The sequence below is a fragment of the Trachemys scripta genome, chromosome 19 (genome assembly GCF_013100865.1).
Source record: "Trachemys scripta elegans isolate TJP31775 chromosome 19, CAS_Tse_1.0, whole genome shotgun sequence".
Classification (NCBI taxonomy): domain Eukaryota; kingdom Metazoa; phylum Chordata; order Testudines; family Emydidae; genus Trachemys; species Trachemys scripta.
This window is the reverse complement of record NC_048316.1, coordinates 20,054,445-20,072,111: the sequence shown is the minus strand read 5'-3', so window position 1 is coordinate 20,072,111 and position 17,667 is coordinate 20,054,445. Positions and strand designations below refer to the sequence as shown.

General features: G+C 46.7%; 1 protein-coding gene across 1 annotated transcript in view; it reads left to right on the top strand.

Moving 5' to 3' along the window:
- CCDC30 (coiled-coil domain containing 30) overlaps positions 1-17,667 on the top strand; it is a 119,641-nt gene that overhangs the window by 47,360 nt on the left and 54,614 nt on the right. The window contains 4 exon segments of the mRNA XM_034753674.1: positions 7,412-7,483; positions 10,830-10,945; positions 15,874-15,981; positions 16,378-16,484. Of these exon segments, the coding sequence (XP_034609565.1) occupies positions 7,412-7,483; positions 10,830-10,945; positions 15,874-15,981; positions 16,378-16,484 (403 nt within the window).

Sequence of the window (17,667 nt, the reverse complement as noted above, 5' to 3'; positions counted from 1 at the left end):
TAGACAGGAAAAGCCCCACGAATGTTTGAATTTCATTTCCTGTTTGCCCAGCATGGAGAGCACAGGTGACCACGCAGAGCTCATCAGCACAGGTAACCATGATGGAGTCCCAGGATCACAAAAGAGCTCCAGCATGGATCGAACGGGAGGTACGGGATCTGCTCGCCATATGGGGAGATGAATCAGTGCTAGCTGAACTCCGTAGCAGTAAACAAAATGGCAAAATATTAGAAAAAGTCTCAAAGGCCATGAAGGACAGAGGCCATAACAGGGACGCACAGCAGTGCTGCATGAAAATTAAGGAGCTAAGGCAAGCCTACCACAAAGCCAGAGAGGCAAACGTAAGGTACGGGGCAGAGCCGCAAACATGCCGCTTCTATGCGGAGCTGCATGCCATGCAAGGGGTTGCAGCCACCACTACCCCAACCCTGTGCTTTGACTCCATCAATGGAGAATCATGCAACAGGGAACCAGGTTCGGGGTACGAGGAAGATGATGCTGAAGACAATGAAGATAGCTCACAGCAAGGAAGCGGAGAAACCGGTTTCCCCAACAGCCAGGATATGTTCATCACTCTGGACCTGGAACCAGTAACCCCGAACTCAACCAAAGCGTGCTCCCAGAGCCTGAGGGCGCACAAGGGACTTCTGGTGAGTGTACCTTTGTAAATATTACACATGGTTTAAAAGCAAGCGTGTTTAATGATTAATGATTAATTTGCCCTGGCAATCGCGGCCAGTACAGCTACTGGAAAAGTCTGTTAACGTGTATGGGGATGGAGCGGAAATCCTCCAGGGACATCTCCAGAAAGCTCTCCTTCATGTACTCCCAAAGCCTTTGCAAAAGGTTTCTGGGGAGGGCTGCCTTATCCCATCCGCCATGGTAGGACACTTTACCACGTCAGGCCAATAGCACATAGTCTGGAATCCTTGCATAACAAAACCTGGCAGCGTATGGTCCCAGTGTTTGCTGGCATGCAGACAACATCCATTCCTTATCTCTCTTTGTTATCCTCAGGAGAGTGATATCATTCACGGTCACCTGGTTGAAATGGGGTGATTTTATTAAGGGGACATTCAGAGGTGCCCGTTCCTGCTCAGCTGAACAGAAATGTTCCCTGCTGTCAGCCACGTGGGGGGGGGGGGGGGTGAAGTGACCATCCCAGAGAATTGGGTGTGTGTGTGTGGGGGGGGGGGTAGTTGGGTTTGTGTTGCATGTTAACCCGGAAACCGCAGCCCCTCCTTTTACATTGCAAACCCATTTTAAATGGCCAACCCAACGGGTGCTTGGTATGGGAAACGAGGGCTCTACTGTTTGAAACCATTCCCACATGTTAAGAAGGTTAAAAAAGCCAAAAGACTGTGGCTTACCATGGCTGTGCGCGAGCCAAAATCTGTTGCCTGGCACTGCGTGAGTGATCTCTCGCACCAAACTGGCAGGCCCTCAATATAAGAGGAAAAATGTGACCTTGTAACGAAAGCACATGTGCTGTGTAATGTGAACAGCAAAATTTAATGTGAAAGAGTGTACCCATTGTTCTCTAAAATGTGTCTTTTTTAACCACCTCTCCCTTCTCCTCCACCAGCTGCAAATGTTTCTCCTTCACAGAGGCTAGTGAAGATTAGAAGGAGAAAACGGCAGACTCGGGATGATATGTTCTCGGAGCTCCAGATGTCCTCCCACGCTGACAGAGCACAGCAGAATGCGTGGAGGCAGCCAATGTCAGAGTGCAAAAAAGCACAGTATGAACGAGAGGAGAGGTGGCGGGCTGAATCGCGGGCTGAAGAGAGCAAGTGGCGGGCTGAAGAGGATAGGTGGCGTCAGCTTGCTGGCAGAAGGCAAGAGTCAATGCTCCGGCTGCTGGAGCATCAAACTGATATGCTCCAGCATATGGTTGAGCTGCAGGAAAGGCAGCAGGAGCAGAGACCGCCGCTACAGCCCCTGTGTAACCAACAGCCATCCTCCCCAAGTTCCATAGCCTCCTCACCCAGACGCCCAAGACCGCGGTGGGAGGGCCTCTGGCCACCCAGTCACTCCACCCCAGATGATTGCCCAAGCATCAGAAGGCTGGCCTTCAATAAGTGTTAAAGTTTTAAACTGCAGTGTGTCCTTTTCCTTCCCTTCTCCCCCACCCCTCCTGGGCTACTTTGGCAGTTATCCCCCTAGTTGTGTGATGAATTAATAAAGAATGCATGAATGTGAAGTAACAATGACTTTTATTGCCTCTGCAAGCGGTGCTCGAAGGGGGGAGGGGAGGGTGGTTAGTTTACAGGGAAGTAGAATGAATGGGGGTGGGGAGGGTTCATCAAGGAGAAACAAACAGAAGTTTCACACCGTAGCCTGGCCAGTCACAAAACTGGTTTTCAAAGCTTCTCTGATGCGCACCGCGCCCTGCTGTACTCTTCTAACCTCCCTGGTGTCGGGCTGCGCATAATCAGCGGCCAGGCGATTTGACTCAACCTCTCACCCCGCCATAAATGTCTCCCCTTTACTCTCACAGATATTGTGGCGCGCACCGCAAGCAGCAATAACAATTGGAATATTGGCTTCGCTGAGGTCTATCCAAGTCAGTAAACTGCGCCAGCGCGCTTTTAAACGTCCAAATGCATATTCTACCACCATTCGGTACTTGCTCAGCCTATAGTTGAACAGGTCCTGCCTACTGTGCAGACTGCCTGTGTACGGCTTCATGAGCCATGGCATTAAGGGGTAGGCTGGGTGCCCAAGAATAACAATAGGCATTTCAACATCCCCAACGGTTATTTTCTGGTCCGGGAAGAAAGTCCTTTCCTCCAGCTTTTGAAACAGACCAGAGTTCCTGAAGATGCAAGCATCATGTATCTTTCCTGGCCATCCCATGTTGATATTAGTGAAATGTCCCTTGTGATCCACCAGAGCTTGCAGCAGCATTGAAAAGTACCCCTTGCGGTTTATGTACTTGGTGGCTTGGTGCTCCAGTGACAAGATAGGGATATGGGTTCCGTCTATCGCACCACCACAGTTTGGGAATCCCATTGCAGCAAAGCCATCCACTATGACCTGCACGTTTCCCAGAGTCACTACCCTTTATATCAGCAGGTCTTTGATTGCGTTGGCTACTTGGATCACAGCAGCCCCCACAGTAGATTTGCCCACTCCAAATTGATTCCCGACTGACCGGTAGCTGTCTGGCGTTGCAAGCTTCCACAGGGCTATTGTCACTCGCTTCTCAACTGTGAGGGGTGCTCTCATCCTGGTATTCTGGCACTTCAGGGCAGGGGAAAGCAAGTCACAAAGTTCCATGAAAGTACCCTTACGCATGCGAAAGTTTTGCAGTAACTGGGAATCGTCCCACACCTGCAACACGATGCGGTCCCACCAGTCTGTGCTTGTTTCCCGGGCCCAGAATCGGCGTTCCACGCCATGAACCTGCCCCAGTAACACCATGATTTGCACATTGCTGGGGCCTGTACTTTGTGAGAGGTCTATGTCCATGTCAATTTCCTCATCACTCTCGTCACCGCGCTGCAATCGCCGCAATCGCCTCCTCTTCTGGTTTTGCTTTGGCATGTTCTGGCTCTGCATATACTCCAGGACAATGTGCGTGGTGTTCATAGTGCTCATAATTGCCGCGGTGATCTGAGCGGGCTCCATGATCCCAGTGCTATGGCATCTGGTCTGAAAAAAGGCGCGAAACTATTGTCTGACGGAGGGAGGGAGGAAGGGGTGAGTGATGACATGGCTTACAGGGAATTAAAATCAACAAAGGTGGCTGTGCATCAGGGAGAAACACAAACAACTGTCACACAGAATGCCCCCCCCCCCCCAAAGATTGAACTCAAAACCCTGGGTTTAGCAGGCCGTTGATTTCACAGGGGGAGGGGGAAGCAAATGAATGCAGAACAAATCTGGCCCATCTATTTTTTACATCTTAGGGTGGCAGCAGACGGTGCAGCATGTCTGATAGCCATCGGCATCTTCTGGGTGCTTGGCAGAAGATGCTGTACTAAGACTGCTAGCCATCATCGTCAAGATGGTTCAATAGGACTGCCAGCAGGACTGAGTCTCCAGGAGACAAAACATGTCTGCCCAGGTGCCTCTGACCGAACTCACTGAGGAATACGACGATGATGGATAACAGTCGCAATACACCATCTACTGCCAAAAGGCAAGGAGCTGCTGCTGTATAGCAATGCAACCCCATGTCTGCCAGCCCCACATCTGCCAGCACCCAGATCGCCGATGACGGCTACCAGTCATACTGCACCGTCTACTGCCAAAAGGCAATTAGCTGCTGCTGTGTAGCAATGCAGTACCACGTCTGCCGGCACTCAGATGACATATGGTGACGCTGAGCTGAGCTGAGCTGAGCGGGCTCCATACTTGCCGTGGTATGTTGTCTGCACAGGTAACCCAGGTAAAAAGGTGCGACTCGATTGTCTGCCGTTGCTCTGACGGAGGGGGAGGGGCCTGACGACATGTACCCAGAACCCCCCGCGACACTGTTTTTGCATTATCAGGCATTGGGATCTCAACCCAGAATTGCAATGGGCGGCATACCCACAGTGCAACGCTCCGGAAGTCAACGCTAGCTTCGGTACTGTGGACGCGGTCCGCTGACTTAATGCACTTAGAGCATTTTATGTGGGGACACACACAATCAATTGTATAAAACCGATTTCTATAAAACCGGCTTCTATAAATTCGACCTAATTTCGTAGTGTAGACATACCCTAAGGCAGGTTTTCTAATCCTTTAATCATTCTCATGGCTCTTTGAACCTGCATCCATTTATCAGCATCCTCCTTGAATTGTGCCCACCAGAACAGGACAAAGTATTCCAGCAGCAGCCACACCACTGCCTGATACAGAGGTGAAATGACTCCCTACTCGAGATCCCCCAGTTTATGCATCCTAGGATGGCATTACCTTTTTTGGTCACATTATCACACTGGGAGCTCATGTTGGGTTGATTATCCACCATAACCCCCAAATCTTTTTCAGGGTCACTGCTTCCCAGGATAGAGTCCCCATCCTGTCAGTATCGCCCACAGCCCTTGTTCCCAGTTGTATCCATTGACATTTAGCCGTATTAAAATGGATATTGTTTGCTTGCGCACAATTTACCAAATGATCTAAATCATTCTGATTCAGTGACCTGTCCTCATCATTATTTACCACTTCCTCAGTTTTTGTGTCATCTACAAACTTTATCAGTGATGACTTTATGTTTCTTCCAGGCCATTAATAAAAATTAAAAATAGCATAGGGTCAAGAACCAATCTCTGTGGACCCCACTGAAACAGACCCGATCAGTGATGATTCCCCATTTACAGTTACATTTTGAGACCTATCAGTTAGCCAGTTTTTAATTATTTTAATGTGTGCCATAATCATTTTATAGCATTCTAATTTTTTAATCAAAATGCTGTGTGGTATCAAGTCAAATGCCTTACAGAAGTTTATGTCATCACTGTTACCTATATCAATCAAACTTGTCATCTCATCAAAAAAAGATACCAAGTTAGTTTGACAAGATCTATTTTCCATAAACTATGTTGATTTGCATTAATTACTTTACTCTCCTTTAATTCTTTATTAATCAGATCTCATATCAGCTGTTCCATTATCTTGCCTGGGATCAATGTCTGACAGGCCTATAATTCCTTGGTCATCCAATTTACCCTTTTAAAAAAATTGGCACAACATTAGATTTCTTCCAGTTTTCTGGAACTTTTCCAGTGCTCCAAGACTTATTGAAAATCAGTATTAACATTCCAGCAAGCTCTTTAGCCATCTCTTTTAAACCTCTTGGATGCAAGTTATCTGGACCTGCTAATTCAAAAATGTCTCACTTTAGTAGCTTCTGTTTAACATCCTCCAGAAATATTAGTGTAATGGAAAGAGTATTATCATCCCCATATGATGAGAATATATTATCTGTTTTTTCCCCAAATACAAAACAGAAATATCAATTGAACATTTTTGCCTTTTCTGCGTATTATTGATAATTCTGCAGTTTCCATCTAGTAATGGACCAGTACCATTGTCAGGATTCTTTTTCCTCCTAGTATATTTTTAAAAACTCCTTATTGTCCTTAACTCTTGGCCATAGATGTCTCCTTGTGTCCCTTGGCTTCCCTTATCAATTTTCTACAATTCCAAACTTCTAATTTACATCCATTACTACTAATTTCCCCTTTCTTCCATTTGTTGTATATTATTTTATTTTTTTATAGCTTCCTTCATTTCCCCTCTAAATCAGGTCAGTTTTTTAACCAGCACAGCCTTCTTCCTCAGCTCTGGGATTGTGGCTTTTTGGGCATCTAGTAAGGTGTTCTTAAATGATTTCCATTTATCATAAACATTTTTCTGATTAAATTCTTCCTCCCAGCTAAGAATGTATACAAGAAGCATCAGAAAATGATCAGTTGAAGTTTTAACAGCAGCTGAAGGTCCCTGTCCTACAATGTGATCTGTGAGGGGTTGACCCTGTGCCCAGGCTGAGCCCCCTTTATTTCTTGCACAGACTTGTCGTGTGACTGATCACATCAGCCAACTTTTACCCAAGAAGGCAGTCTCTCCAAGTCATTAAACAGTTCCAATCAGCAGCCCGAGCAGTCAGTCACAGGCTGTGTTTTATTCAAAGTCCTTGGAAGCAAGCTCTGTACACAGAGTTTGTCAGATCTCCTATGTTGATCGATTGATATACACGCGTCAAAGGGCACAAGCTCGGCAATGTGTCACAGCCTCCAAACGATATTTCTCCAGATCCTGGACAGAGCTGCTGAATTTGACTTTCTTTCCCAGCGGAACCTTGTGTGCATTGAACCAGTGAGAAATCTATTTATGATGAGCATGCTCAGTTTTGTAATCTGCATACAAGTATGAATTAATGTTTGGCTTTCTATGCTGTGTTTAAGGTTTTAATGTCTGACATGTTTCTGTGCTTCGTTATGCTTAGAATGTTAGTGTTCAGAATCATATTAAAACTTATCAAGGGAAGCTATTAAAAGTAGTAATAATTGTGTTTCTGGATTTTTAATCCTCCCTGTAGATTTTAGGAGCTAAATGCCCTGTAACTAGATTCAGTCATAGAAAATCAAGTGGGATCCCTGATTTATTTGAGGGAAAGTCCATCTAGAACCAATGTTTGCTCTTGCAGCCTGTTCAAGTTTAATAAAAAGTGTATGACTCCTGTTAGGCAATTTTCAGTCCAATACATTATTTTCTATTGTTGGTGGTTGCTAAATGCTTAAAATCATGTGCTATGGTCAAGTTTTGTGCTCTTTCTACTCCTTTGAGCTCAGTGTTATGTTGTTTGAATTTTTTTAATGAAAAACTATAGAAGAGGATTTTAGAATTCTGTGCTCATAAAAAAGGATTGGCAAAGTTATCATTAGGTGAGATTGTTTCTCCGTTGTTTGCTTAGATCCTGCTTTGCGGCTGGCCCCACAAGCATCTGAGAGCTGGAGAGAAGAGATGAATAAGCTGAAAGAAAGTGGTAAGGCATACATTAGCTAAGACCCTGCTGATGTTACTTCCAGGCCTGGGGGGTTGAAAATTTTTTGTCAACACTTTTTTTAACAGAAAATTGAGTTTTCAGCTGAATGAAATTTTTTGCAAAAAGGTTGTTTTCTTTAAAAAAAAAAAAAAAAAGGTATATTTCATTGGAAAACTGAAAATCCAAATGCCAAAAATTTTCAGCTAAAACCAGAAATTTTGTTGGTTTTCAGGTTTTGGGCTAAAATATCTTCAGTTTTTGACAAAAAGTTGAAATTTCCCACTGAAAAGTTAGATGAAAATGAAAAAGTAGTTTTTATCCAAATTTTCTGAGGAGAATTTTTTTTTTCTGACCAGCTCTACTAAGGAATATAGTTGGAATATAAATTCAAATCTGGAAAGATTTCTAGTGTTGTGCTGCTAACACAAACTATTGACACTTTGCTTGATGTTACAATCTAAATTCTTTGCTATCCATATTCACCAGAATGGCTGTAGAATGAGCCATATGATGTTCACTAGCTATGACTTTTTGACACACTGTAAGGGATAGGAGTAACATGGTTTTATCGCACCAATGTATTCCGTAAGTGTTCGTGTTATGCCTATGCCGCTATGCTAATAAGCTTGGATTGTTTCGGTTCACAGTAAAATTTAGGGTTGTGGTTTTTGTGATCTTTAGAAGCTGTTCATGAAGTAAACACATTTCCCAGAGATGTTAGTTTTCTGTATGTTTCTCAAGAGCGAGAAAGCTACATGTGTCCCTTCTGCTTGCACTGAACTAATCCCTCTCCTTACACTGCCCTGGACCTTTCAGTTGCTAATTACAAATGTGTTCTGCTGCAGAATGAATTGTGCTTGTTTTTACTAAAAATAAAGCTCAGTAAACAACCTTCTGGAGAAGCGAAGGTCAGGGTGATTACGGGACCTTAGATATGGGTCCAAATCCTCTCTTATGTTCTGGCTTCTTTAGGCAGCGCAAAGGGGCCAGAAATCAGGCAGATCAGGCAAGTGACAATTACCCTGGTGTGCAGGAGCTAGTAATGGGCAGAGCCAGCTGCAGTGGCACTGCCCATTCAGCCCCGCTCAGCATAAGGAATTTGTCAGCGGCACAGCCGAATTGTGCTGTGCTCCATCTATGCTCGGCTGCCAGGTTAAGTTAGAGCACGCCCTCCCCCCGTTGTTGCTCTAACCTGCACCAGGGCTGAGGGTCACATGCTCACCGCTTTTACCGAGTGCTTATGGCCCAGAGTCTCTTCTGTGCTTATTTTTATCTAAGTAGGTCGTTTTGATGTTTTCAAGGGACACCTCTCCTTTTCCAGAGAAGTCCTCCCTGCTGTTGAGGGCTGATTCCTACAGCAGTAGCCGGACTAGGCTTACTTCTGGGGGGATTCTGCGCCAAAACATTAAAAATTCTGCCAAATTTTGCATATTTTATTTGTCAAAATAATGCAATATAATTACACCAGTTTCGATTGTTTTGGTAATTTATTTAAATTACAATACAGAAAAAACTCACAATAACTATTCAGCATTTCCTCAGCACATGAAAGTTAAGTTACAAACACTTGGTAACTAATACCCTGCATTCCAGTTATAATCCTGGATTTTCATTTAAATTAAATTACAGAACATCAAACAGCCAAAAAAAAAAAAAGAAGTAGAATGTCATTTTTAATTGCTGTGACTTTCACACATGAAAGTCATACAGTTTTGCTAATCATTGTCCTGGATCTGGCTGGGTACTTTGGGAAGTGTTTGCTTCTGATTGTCCTGACGTTTTATTGACTGCTTGGTAAATGTTTTATTTTCCCTCAAAGTATTTTTTTTTATAATGGGTAAGTAAAATAAATCCTGAGCTGTACCCCATTGTGCCACTTTGGCACAGGAAAAAAGTGAGAAAGCGAGTAGATCTTCCTAGCTTATTCTCTTAGTGTCATTTATAAGGGTTTACATCACTCTGGCAATGTAGGGGCCTTAAAACTTTTCCAGGTTTTGTGCCCCTGGAGGAACTGACTGAGAATGGGAACAGTTAACTAACAATAGGAACATTAACAATGCTACTACGCAGGCAGGCTGCTACATTTCTGCCTCCGAGGCAGAGCCTTCCTCGTGCATAATAAAAAGACCTACCCTCCATGCCCCCGGCAGGCTGCAGTAACAAGCAAGAGGGACAGAGTTTCTCTCGCTTGTTGGCAGGCACCCACACCCAGCCCTGCCCCCGATGGTGATAAACATCTCCCCTGCAAGCACATATGCCCAGCCCCTCTCCCCTCCCCCAGTGATTTGTGTCTCTGAAGCTGCTCCAGGCACGCTGGAACAGATGCGCTGCCTGGGCTGCCAGGGAAGAGGCGAGTGTCCGCCTGCTAATTTCTTTTGCATTTTTCTGTGCGCGGCGGGGAAGGGGGGGCACAGAAATATGCGGGCCATATGAATTCTGCACCCCCACAAGGTCAGGAGTATAGGCTAAATATCCACAACTCCAAACTGATGCCAACTCTCCCGCACCCTCTACCCCAGACTACTCCCTGCAAACACACCAGGCTGTCTCCCTACCCTGACTTCTGCAACCACGGGGGACCTTCATTCATACACCTTGACATTTCTTTCTGGGTTTAAAAAGTAGCCCAGCTAGTTCCAGAGAATGGAATATTCTCACTTGCCATGTATGACAGCTTCACTGGGGGATAACCACGTCTAATTTTCACACTATGGCGATTTCCTAGACATTTTACTGTTCTTGCCTTCTAAGAAAAATGGCCTCTTGCATACACCAATCTCCAGATCTACCTGGGTTTCAAATTGGTAGGTGTATTGTGATTTTGCTGGGTGGATAGAAGTGCACAGATAAATATTAGACACTTGGCAGAAATTTCTAAAAGGAGTCAGTTTTACATCTAAAAAAGTAGTTGCTCAGTTTACTCAGTATTTTCAGAATAGGTTCCGGTTGTCACTGAGACCTGCCCTTAAAGAGTTGAAAACATTTAGCTCAAGTTTAGCCCTGACTAAGGAAAGGTGAACATGCTTCCATGATAAACCACATCCTAGCAGATCTTGGACTGGAACCCTGATCCTAAAGCTGCAAAATCACAAGCCTCTGCCATTTGAGCTAAGATAAAGAGAGCTCCTGATTAATGGCTCCCTTATGCTTTGTGAACGAGGCACTACAGGACAGCATCACACACCCAAAGTTAGTATAGTCCAGAGGTCCATACTCATGTGATGCCCTCCTGTGCCAAACCCTGAGCTCAGATGCACAGCAAGAGCCAGGGATAGGGCAGCCTTGAATCCACTGCCACCTGTCCATGTGTTGTCTAAGTGTTTTCCTGTCACTTCCTGGAGTTTAGATAGGACTGAGCTGCAGAAGGCCATGGAACACAACAACAGACTGGACAAGGAAATTCTAGCATTGCGCAGTCGGGTCCGATCGCTTGACTCTGAGAGAAAAGTGTTCCTAGAACTGGTAAGTCTCTGTCTCCACCTTATTTGGCATGTAATTCACTCTCAGTCTGCCGTAGCACCGAGCTGGCCAGGCCTTGGCGTTTATTCAGTCACCCCATCCCATCTAGCCTTTACTGCTGCTGTGCCCCGGCCTCGTTAATCTCGCCCAGAGTCAGAGTTCTCCCGTTTCCTGGTTAGTGTCCACTGAAGAAATCTGAACAACCAGAAACGTTCAGACTCTGGGTGTTTCTGTAAACAAATTTCTATGGCCTGTGACCATGAGCCTCAGGCCTGCTGGAAACATTGAGCACCCAGAGCTCCAAACGAAATTAGTGGAGCTGAGAGTGCTGGAGTGACTCAGGTTGGGCACCCGAAAATGAAACACTGAAATACCATCCCTCTCCTATTGACTGCAACGGCGGCTAAGCCTAAACTGACCTTTAGGCCCATGCTTATATGCTTTGCTGAGTGGGGATGGCATTGCTCATGTGCTTAAGTTTAAGGATGTGCTTCAGTGCTTTACTGAACTGGGACCTTAACATGCATGTCGTGTTATTGTGCCCCCTTGCCGTGTGATCCAGGCCTGTCCTTAGCATTATTTACCACCCGAATAACGAGCAAATGTTATCAGCAGTGATTTTATATTTTCTTTGGGGTCATTCATAACGATATTGAATAGTGTTGGGACTGATCCTGTGAGGCCCTATCAGCAGGAGGCAGTGTCTCCCGCCTAGCGGTTAGATTCCAAGGCAGCAGTTACACCCAATGGTTCACCTCTGGTGGAAATCTCACCTAGTGGGTGTCACTCTTGAAGGCAGCAACCCCACCTAGTGGGTTCAGTTAATGGGCGGCAGCCCCACCTAGTGGGTTCAGTTCTCAGTGGGGTAGAGGAACCTGGGCCCTCCCACTCCACAGGGTTCCGACCTAGGGCCCTGGGAGGCTGGTTTGGCTTCGCTCACCCCATGGTTTCTTGCATCAGTCTCCAGAGAGCTTCCCTGGGTCACTTCCTACCTCCTTTTACATCCCAGCTGGCTGCCAGCCATCCGTGGGGAGCACTGCCTTCCGGCCTTCCTGATCTGGTCCCAGTGTCCGGTGCTGCAGCTCCTTGTTCCTTGGCTTGGTGTCAGATCCAGCCATGTCTCCCCTGGAGCTCCCAGAGCACATCTTTTCCCCTGGCCTGCCAGTCCTGACTGAGCTGTTTGGCTGTCTTTTAAACCCCACCTCCAATCTGAGCATGCTTGGCACGGGTGGAAAGGCGGAACCTCCTGAGACCAGACTTGCTCCTTAACCCCCTCCTGTCCAGTGAGGGGTTTATACATGGTTCTGTGGTTCTTGGAATCCACCCCCCGATCTCTCAAGAAAAAATTGGTGTTTTTGTGATCCTTCCCTGTTCAGTGAAAGATTTCTAAGCTCTACGGCTGCAAGGAGAGGTACCACTGCAGTTGGTATTTGTCATGGTGTCCAGCCACCATAGCGGCACATGGTCAGTCACTAGCTGACAGGCATTCCCCAACTAGTAATTCTTAAAGCCTACACAGCCCATTTCACTGCTAGGGCCTCCTTCTCAATGACCGAGTAGGTGGTTTCTCATGGGAACAACTTCCTGCTGAGGGACACTATGGGAATATTCTTCCCCATCAGTGTCTTTGGATAGCACTGTGCCCAGACCCACTTTGGAGGCCTCTGTTTGGAGTGTAAACTTCTTGGTGAAGTCAGAGTGGATGAGCACAGATTCTCGGCTCAGTTGCTCCTTTAGCTCCTGCAAGGCCCTCGCAAGCCACTGACCATGGGACCTTCCTTGGGCTGGTGAACTTTACCAGGTCTGTCATGGGCATCACAATGGTAGCAAAGTTGGATATGAAGGGCAGGTAGTACCCACGAGGCCGAGGAGCGATCTGCCTGGCATTTTGTCATGGGGGAGTGTAACAGGGCATAGCAGGGCCCCCCTTGGTCCCACCTCTGCTCTGTTCCAAAAATCACTCAGAGACCTTCTGGCTCAGCAGTCACCGGTACGGTTTATTTATACAGTACAAACCCACCACTTCTCACCACATATCACTGGGGGTTTCAGCCTTAAGGGCTTCTCTTCTTCCACCCAGGAGGGGAGAGCTACCCCTCTCCTTCCACTCTCTGAACAGAACAAGAAGCAATGGTCTCAAGTTGCAGTAGGGGCCGCAAACCCCCCCGTCCACCTTGCCGAACAGAACTGGCGGTACTTCTTGGAAAACAGCCCCACCCAATCCAGGACGGCCTCCTTAATCGCATCATAGTTCCTGGCCTGTGCTTCGCTCAGGGCCATGTAGGCCACTTGAACTTCTCCGGTGAGGTAGGGAGCCAGCGTCAGGAACCAGGTTGCCCTATCCCATCCAAACCCAATGGTTATCCGCTCGAACGTGCAGAGGAACACGTCTGGGTCATCTGCGGGGCTCATTTTACATAATCCTAGACCAGGTGCCCGTGGGCCAGCCCCCGCATGGGACTCACCATCCTGTGCAAGACTGCTGTTGTTGGACACTGGTCTGTTCCCATATAAAATCCTGCAGGCTCCTTTGCTGCTTGGCCTGCCAGGTAAGCAAGGCCTGCCTCTCTAGCCAGTGGGGTTGCTGAAATCCTTGCATAGCCGTCTGCATTTCTTCCTGCTGCTTTACCAGCCACCGCAGGGTCTCCTCCATCTCCGGGCTGCCAAACTCTTGCACTGGCTCAGGATCCCAGACAAGGCCCCTCGTGTAACAGGGTGTAGCAGGGCCCCCCCTTGGTCCCACCTCTGCTCTGCTCCACTCCAAAAATCACTCAGAGACCGTCTGGCTCAGCAGTCACCGGTGCAGTTTATTTATACAGTGCAAACCGACCACCTCTCCCTGGGGGTTCCAGCCTTAAGGGCTTCTCTTCTTCCAGCCAGGAGGGGAGAGCTACCCCTCCTTCCACTCTCTGGCTTCTTCTCCTCCCACTTTCCTCTGAGTCTGTATATAGATCCAGGCTAATCAACCTGGCAGCGGTTCCACCTCTGCCAATCAGGTTCAGGTTCGAGCTGGAGTGACAGAGGGCTGGCTCGGCAGTTCCTGGTCAGCTCCGTGTCATAGGGGGTCATACACTCTGTCAGATCCCATTAGAAACTCCCCCACTTTTTCATGATTCTCCATTTGCAGTTTCATTTTGAGAGCTGAGAATTTGCTATCCATTTTTAATCCATTACGATGTGCCTTAAGGCATTCTACGTGAGCGCTTACTGCACCGCAAGCGGGGATGTAAATCTATAGCTCTCCAAAGTTCTGCGCACGACCTGTCCATGGGGCTCTGCTGAGACACACTAAAAGTTCCCTAGTGCGGCGCAGTACATCATCGCACGCTAGGGAACCTTTACTGTGGCTGTGTAACGTCCACACTGAGTGCACAGCATGCCAGAGCACTGTAGATCGACACCCCAGCTTGCTGCTGCAGTCACATTGCTATTTTTGGCATGATGGCTGAAGCAGAGCAAGCGTGTGCCTATCTACCCACTCTGGGAAGCGTGCTCCCAGGTGCTCTGGAGCAGTGTTTTTGCAACCAGCCAATGGGAACGGGGTGGGGGTGGGGTGCCTGCGAGATAGAGTCACACGCAGCCACCTGCGGGCCTCCACCTACGAGCCAGACCTGCTGCTGGCCGCTGACCGGGAGCCACGGGAGGTAAGTCTGCACCCCACTCCCGCGTCCCAATCCCCTACCCCAGCCCTGAGCCCCCCCAAACCTGGAACCCCATATTTGTCAATGTGGCCTGGCTGATCCCAGGCTGATGTTCCAGAGTCGGCATCAGTATGGACAATAAAACTGATTTTAAAAAAGGAAATGCAATCCCTTGCCTCCCTGAAGTCAGTAGCAAAACTCCCCCTGATGCTAATAAGACCAGGAGTTCACCCAAGAAGTCTTGGAGAATACAATACCAACCCTAACTATTATTACTATTTATTATATTTTATTATGTATTAACAGGAAAATAGCTCCTTAGGCTCAGATAGGAATTCGGCAGAATAGCATGATTGTTTGTGTACTACCAGAATTCCTAGATCAATTTTATGCTGGAACTCACATGCCAGATGGACACATTCAAATGAATCCATCCTTGGTGTGGCATCTCCTGCCTTCTGAGGTAACCTGCAAAGAGCACAGTTCTATCCCTCTCCCTTAGATCACATTGATGCAAATATCTAACTGTTCAACCAGATCTTGGTAACACATTCTACAAAATATGCTCTGGCTCAATCGCAAGATATGGGCATGATGCAGGAATGACTGGGTGCAAGTCTGTGGCCGGTGAGATCCCTTCTGGTCTTAAAACTCTATGAATTAGTGCAAGGCTTGGAACCAAATCCATGCCTAAATCACAGATGGTGGCTTTCCTGCTGTTCATTAAGCAGTATGAACTGAAGGTTTGGGTCATTTCTTCCAGTTGCTCCATTAGGCCCCCGAAAAAAGGCCTCAGAGGACACCAGTGGGACAGATAATAAAAGTTGGCCATTTTGTCTCAACATACAAGGATCAACCAGCCCATTGCTAAAGAATCTGAGTTGCGCTCCCTAGAACCAGATAACTGCTACTGCCACACACACCCTCAGTCTGCCAGGTCCCCTGGTCCCCAGTGTGCCTTGTTGTTCCACCTCTTAGCCACTATTTTGATTTAATCTTCAACCTGCTGCAGTGAGAATTGCTGTCATGATTTCCTAGGAATTTGATAAAACACTTTTACTTGTATGTTGAAGATTTTGGACTATTTGTTTCAATTGGTGTGGTATTAGCTTAGAATATTTTTGATTAAAACAGTGTTCTTAATTTTGCATAATGTGCTTTTCAAACCCTTGTTATGGATAATTATTTGGGCAGTTCTCCTTTTCCTGATTTGCTGTGAATTGTAAAGTGGCTTCAGATGGCCAGACAAAGGTACAATGAAAATACAAGGGACTGTTTTTGCCTTTAAAGGTTGAAAAGCTCAAAGAAGAGATTTGTGAGTATCAAAAGAATGAGAAACCGGGACTTGTATTGCCTGGAATGGATGAAACAGAAGAAAATGCATGTTGCTCACTGCAGGTATTTTCAACAGCTGATTTTCAGGTTCCTGTTTGAGAAATTGTTTAAAATTTATTCTTCTCTTAGGTCATAAAACACGAATAAGAATATAGCACAACTGTGCTCTCATTCTAATTAGGCAAATTTTGTGTATTTCCGTTCTAGAATGTGAGTGTCTCTCGGTGATATGGAGACATATGACTTCAGGACATATGGGGCTTAGGAATGCATTTAAAGTTAAGAACAAATCTCAGCCAATGTAAACTGATTTGGCTCCATTACACTCCTAGTGGGATTCTGCTTCCTCTCTAATGTATATAAGTTACATACATTAGGATGCTCTTGGGTTCAGCCATTTCCAAGATTTCTCTTTTATGTTTTTCTTAAATCTCTGCTGACTTTAAATATATTCTTTAGATGCAGGAGGAAAAGGATCCAGCGAGGTTTGAAGAAGAGTGTGCTATAGACAACGCTGACTCAGGACAGGAAAGAAGAGAGCAGAATAACGAGACTGTCCATAAAAGGTGAATGATGCGGAAAGCCCAGGGGAATGGCTCAGTCATTGTAGTTTTAACCAAATTCAAACTGCAAACATAAGTGAATCTGATTCATGTTTGCTTCAAAATCTCCATCTTGATAATGAGAATTGTCCTTTCAGTTGTCACCTCCTATTGTCCTTCCTCAGTTGCTTCTATATAGCCCAGTCCAAGAACCCACTAGTTCTCCCAGGGGCAGATTTCCCTTCTTGCAATGTTAATGTCACTGGTGTGGGAGCATTTACTGAGTGCTTTAAAAGACCTTTTAATGTTAGCTTTGTTCATTTGTTCATAAATCATAAACACTGGAGGTAATAAAGCTCTCAGCTGGCCCGTAGCCCCCGGGGTCAGGGAGGAGATTTCCCTCCAACATGTTCTCCATGGCTTTCTCCAGCCTCATGTTACATTTCTTAAGCAATGGGGCTTGCAGCACATCCTTTGGAAAATGACTCGATAGTCTGATACATTTGGCTGTTAGGAGGGTTTTCCCTGCTAGCCAGCCTATATTTTCCTTCTGCATCCCAAAGTCATGCTGCTTTCTTGTTGTTTATTTTTTTACTACCATATTGTGTTGCAAACTCCTAGCAAGGCCTTTGCTTTTTAAGTTAAACCCCCAGCAGGGCCGGCTCTACTGTTTTTGCCGCCCCAAGCAGCGCGCCGAATTGTCGCCACGGACGGCGGGGGCAGTCCGTGTGCCATTAGGACGGCATGCGCATTTCCGCAGCGGCGGCAATTTGGCGGCAGCTTCTGTCTTCAGCCAGAAGACAGAAGCCGCCGAATTGCCACCGCGGGCAGCTGAACATAGAAGCTGCCGCCGAATTGCCGCTGCTGCAGAAATGCGCGTGCCGCCCTAACGGCACACGGACTGCCCCCACCGATTGCGGCGGCAATTCAGCACACTGCTTGGGGCAGTAAAAACACACGGACTGCCGCCCCTTGCAGATTGCCACCCCAAGCACCTGCTTGGAATGCTGGTGCCTGGAGCTGGCCCTGGTTGAGAAACACTGATCTAGATGAGTTGACATATCCCCTGGAAGATCTCTGCATACCCCCAGGGGCACGCGTACCCCTGATTGAGAACCAGGGCCGGCTCTGGCTTTCTGGCTGCCCCAAGCAAAAAAAAATCGCGGAGGCCAGAACAGCAAAGCAAAAAAAAAAAAAAACCTGTGGC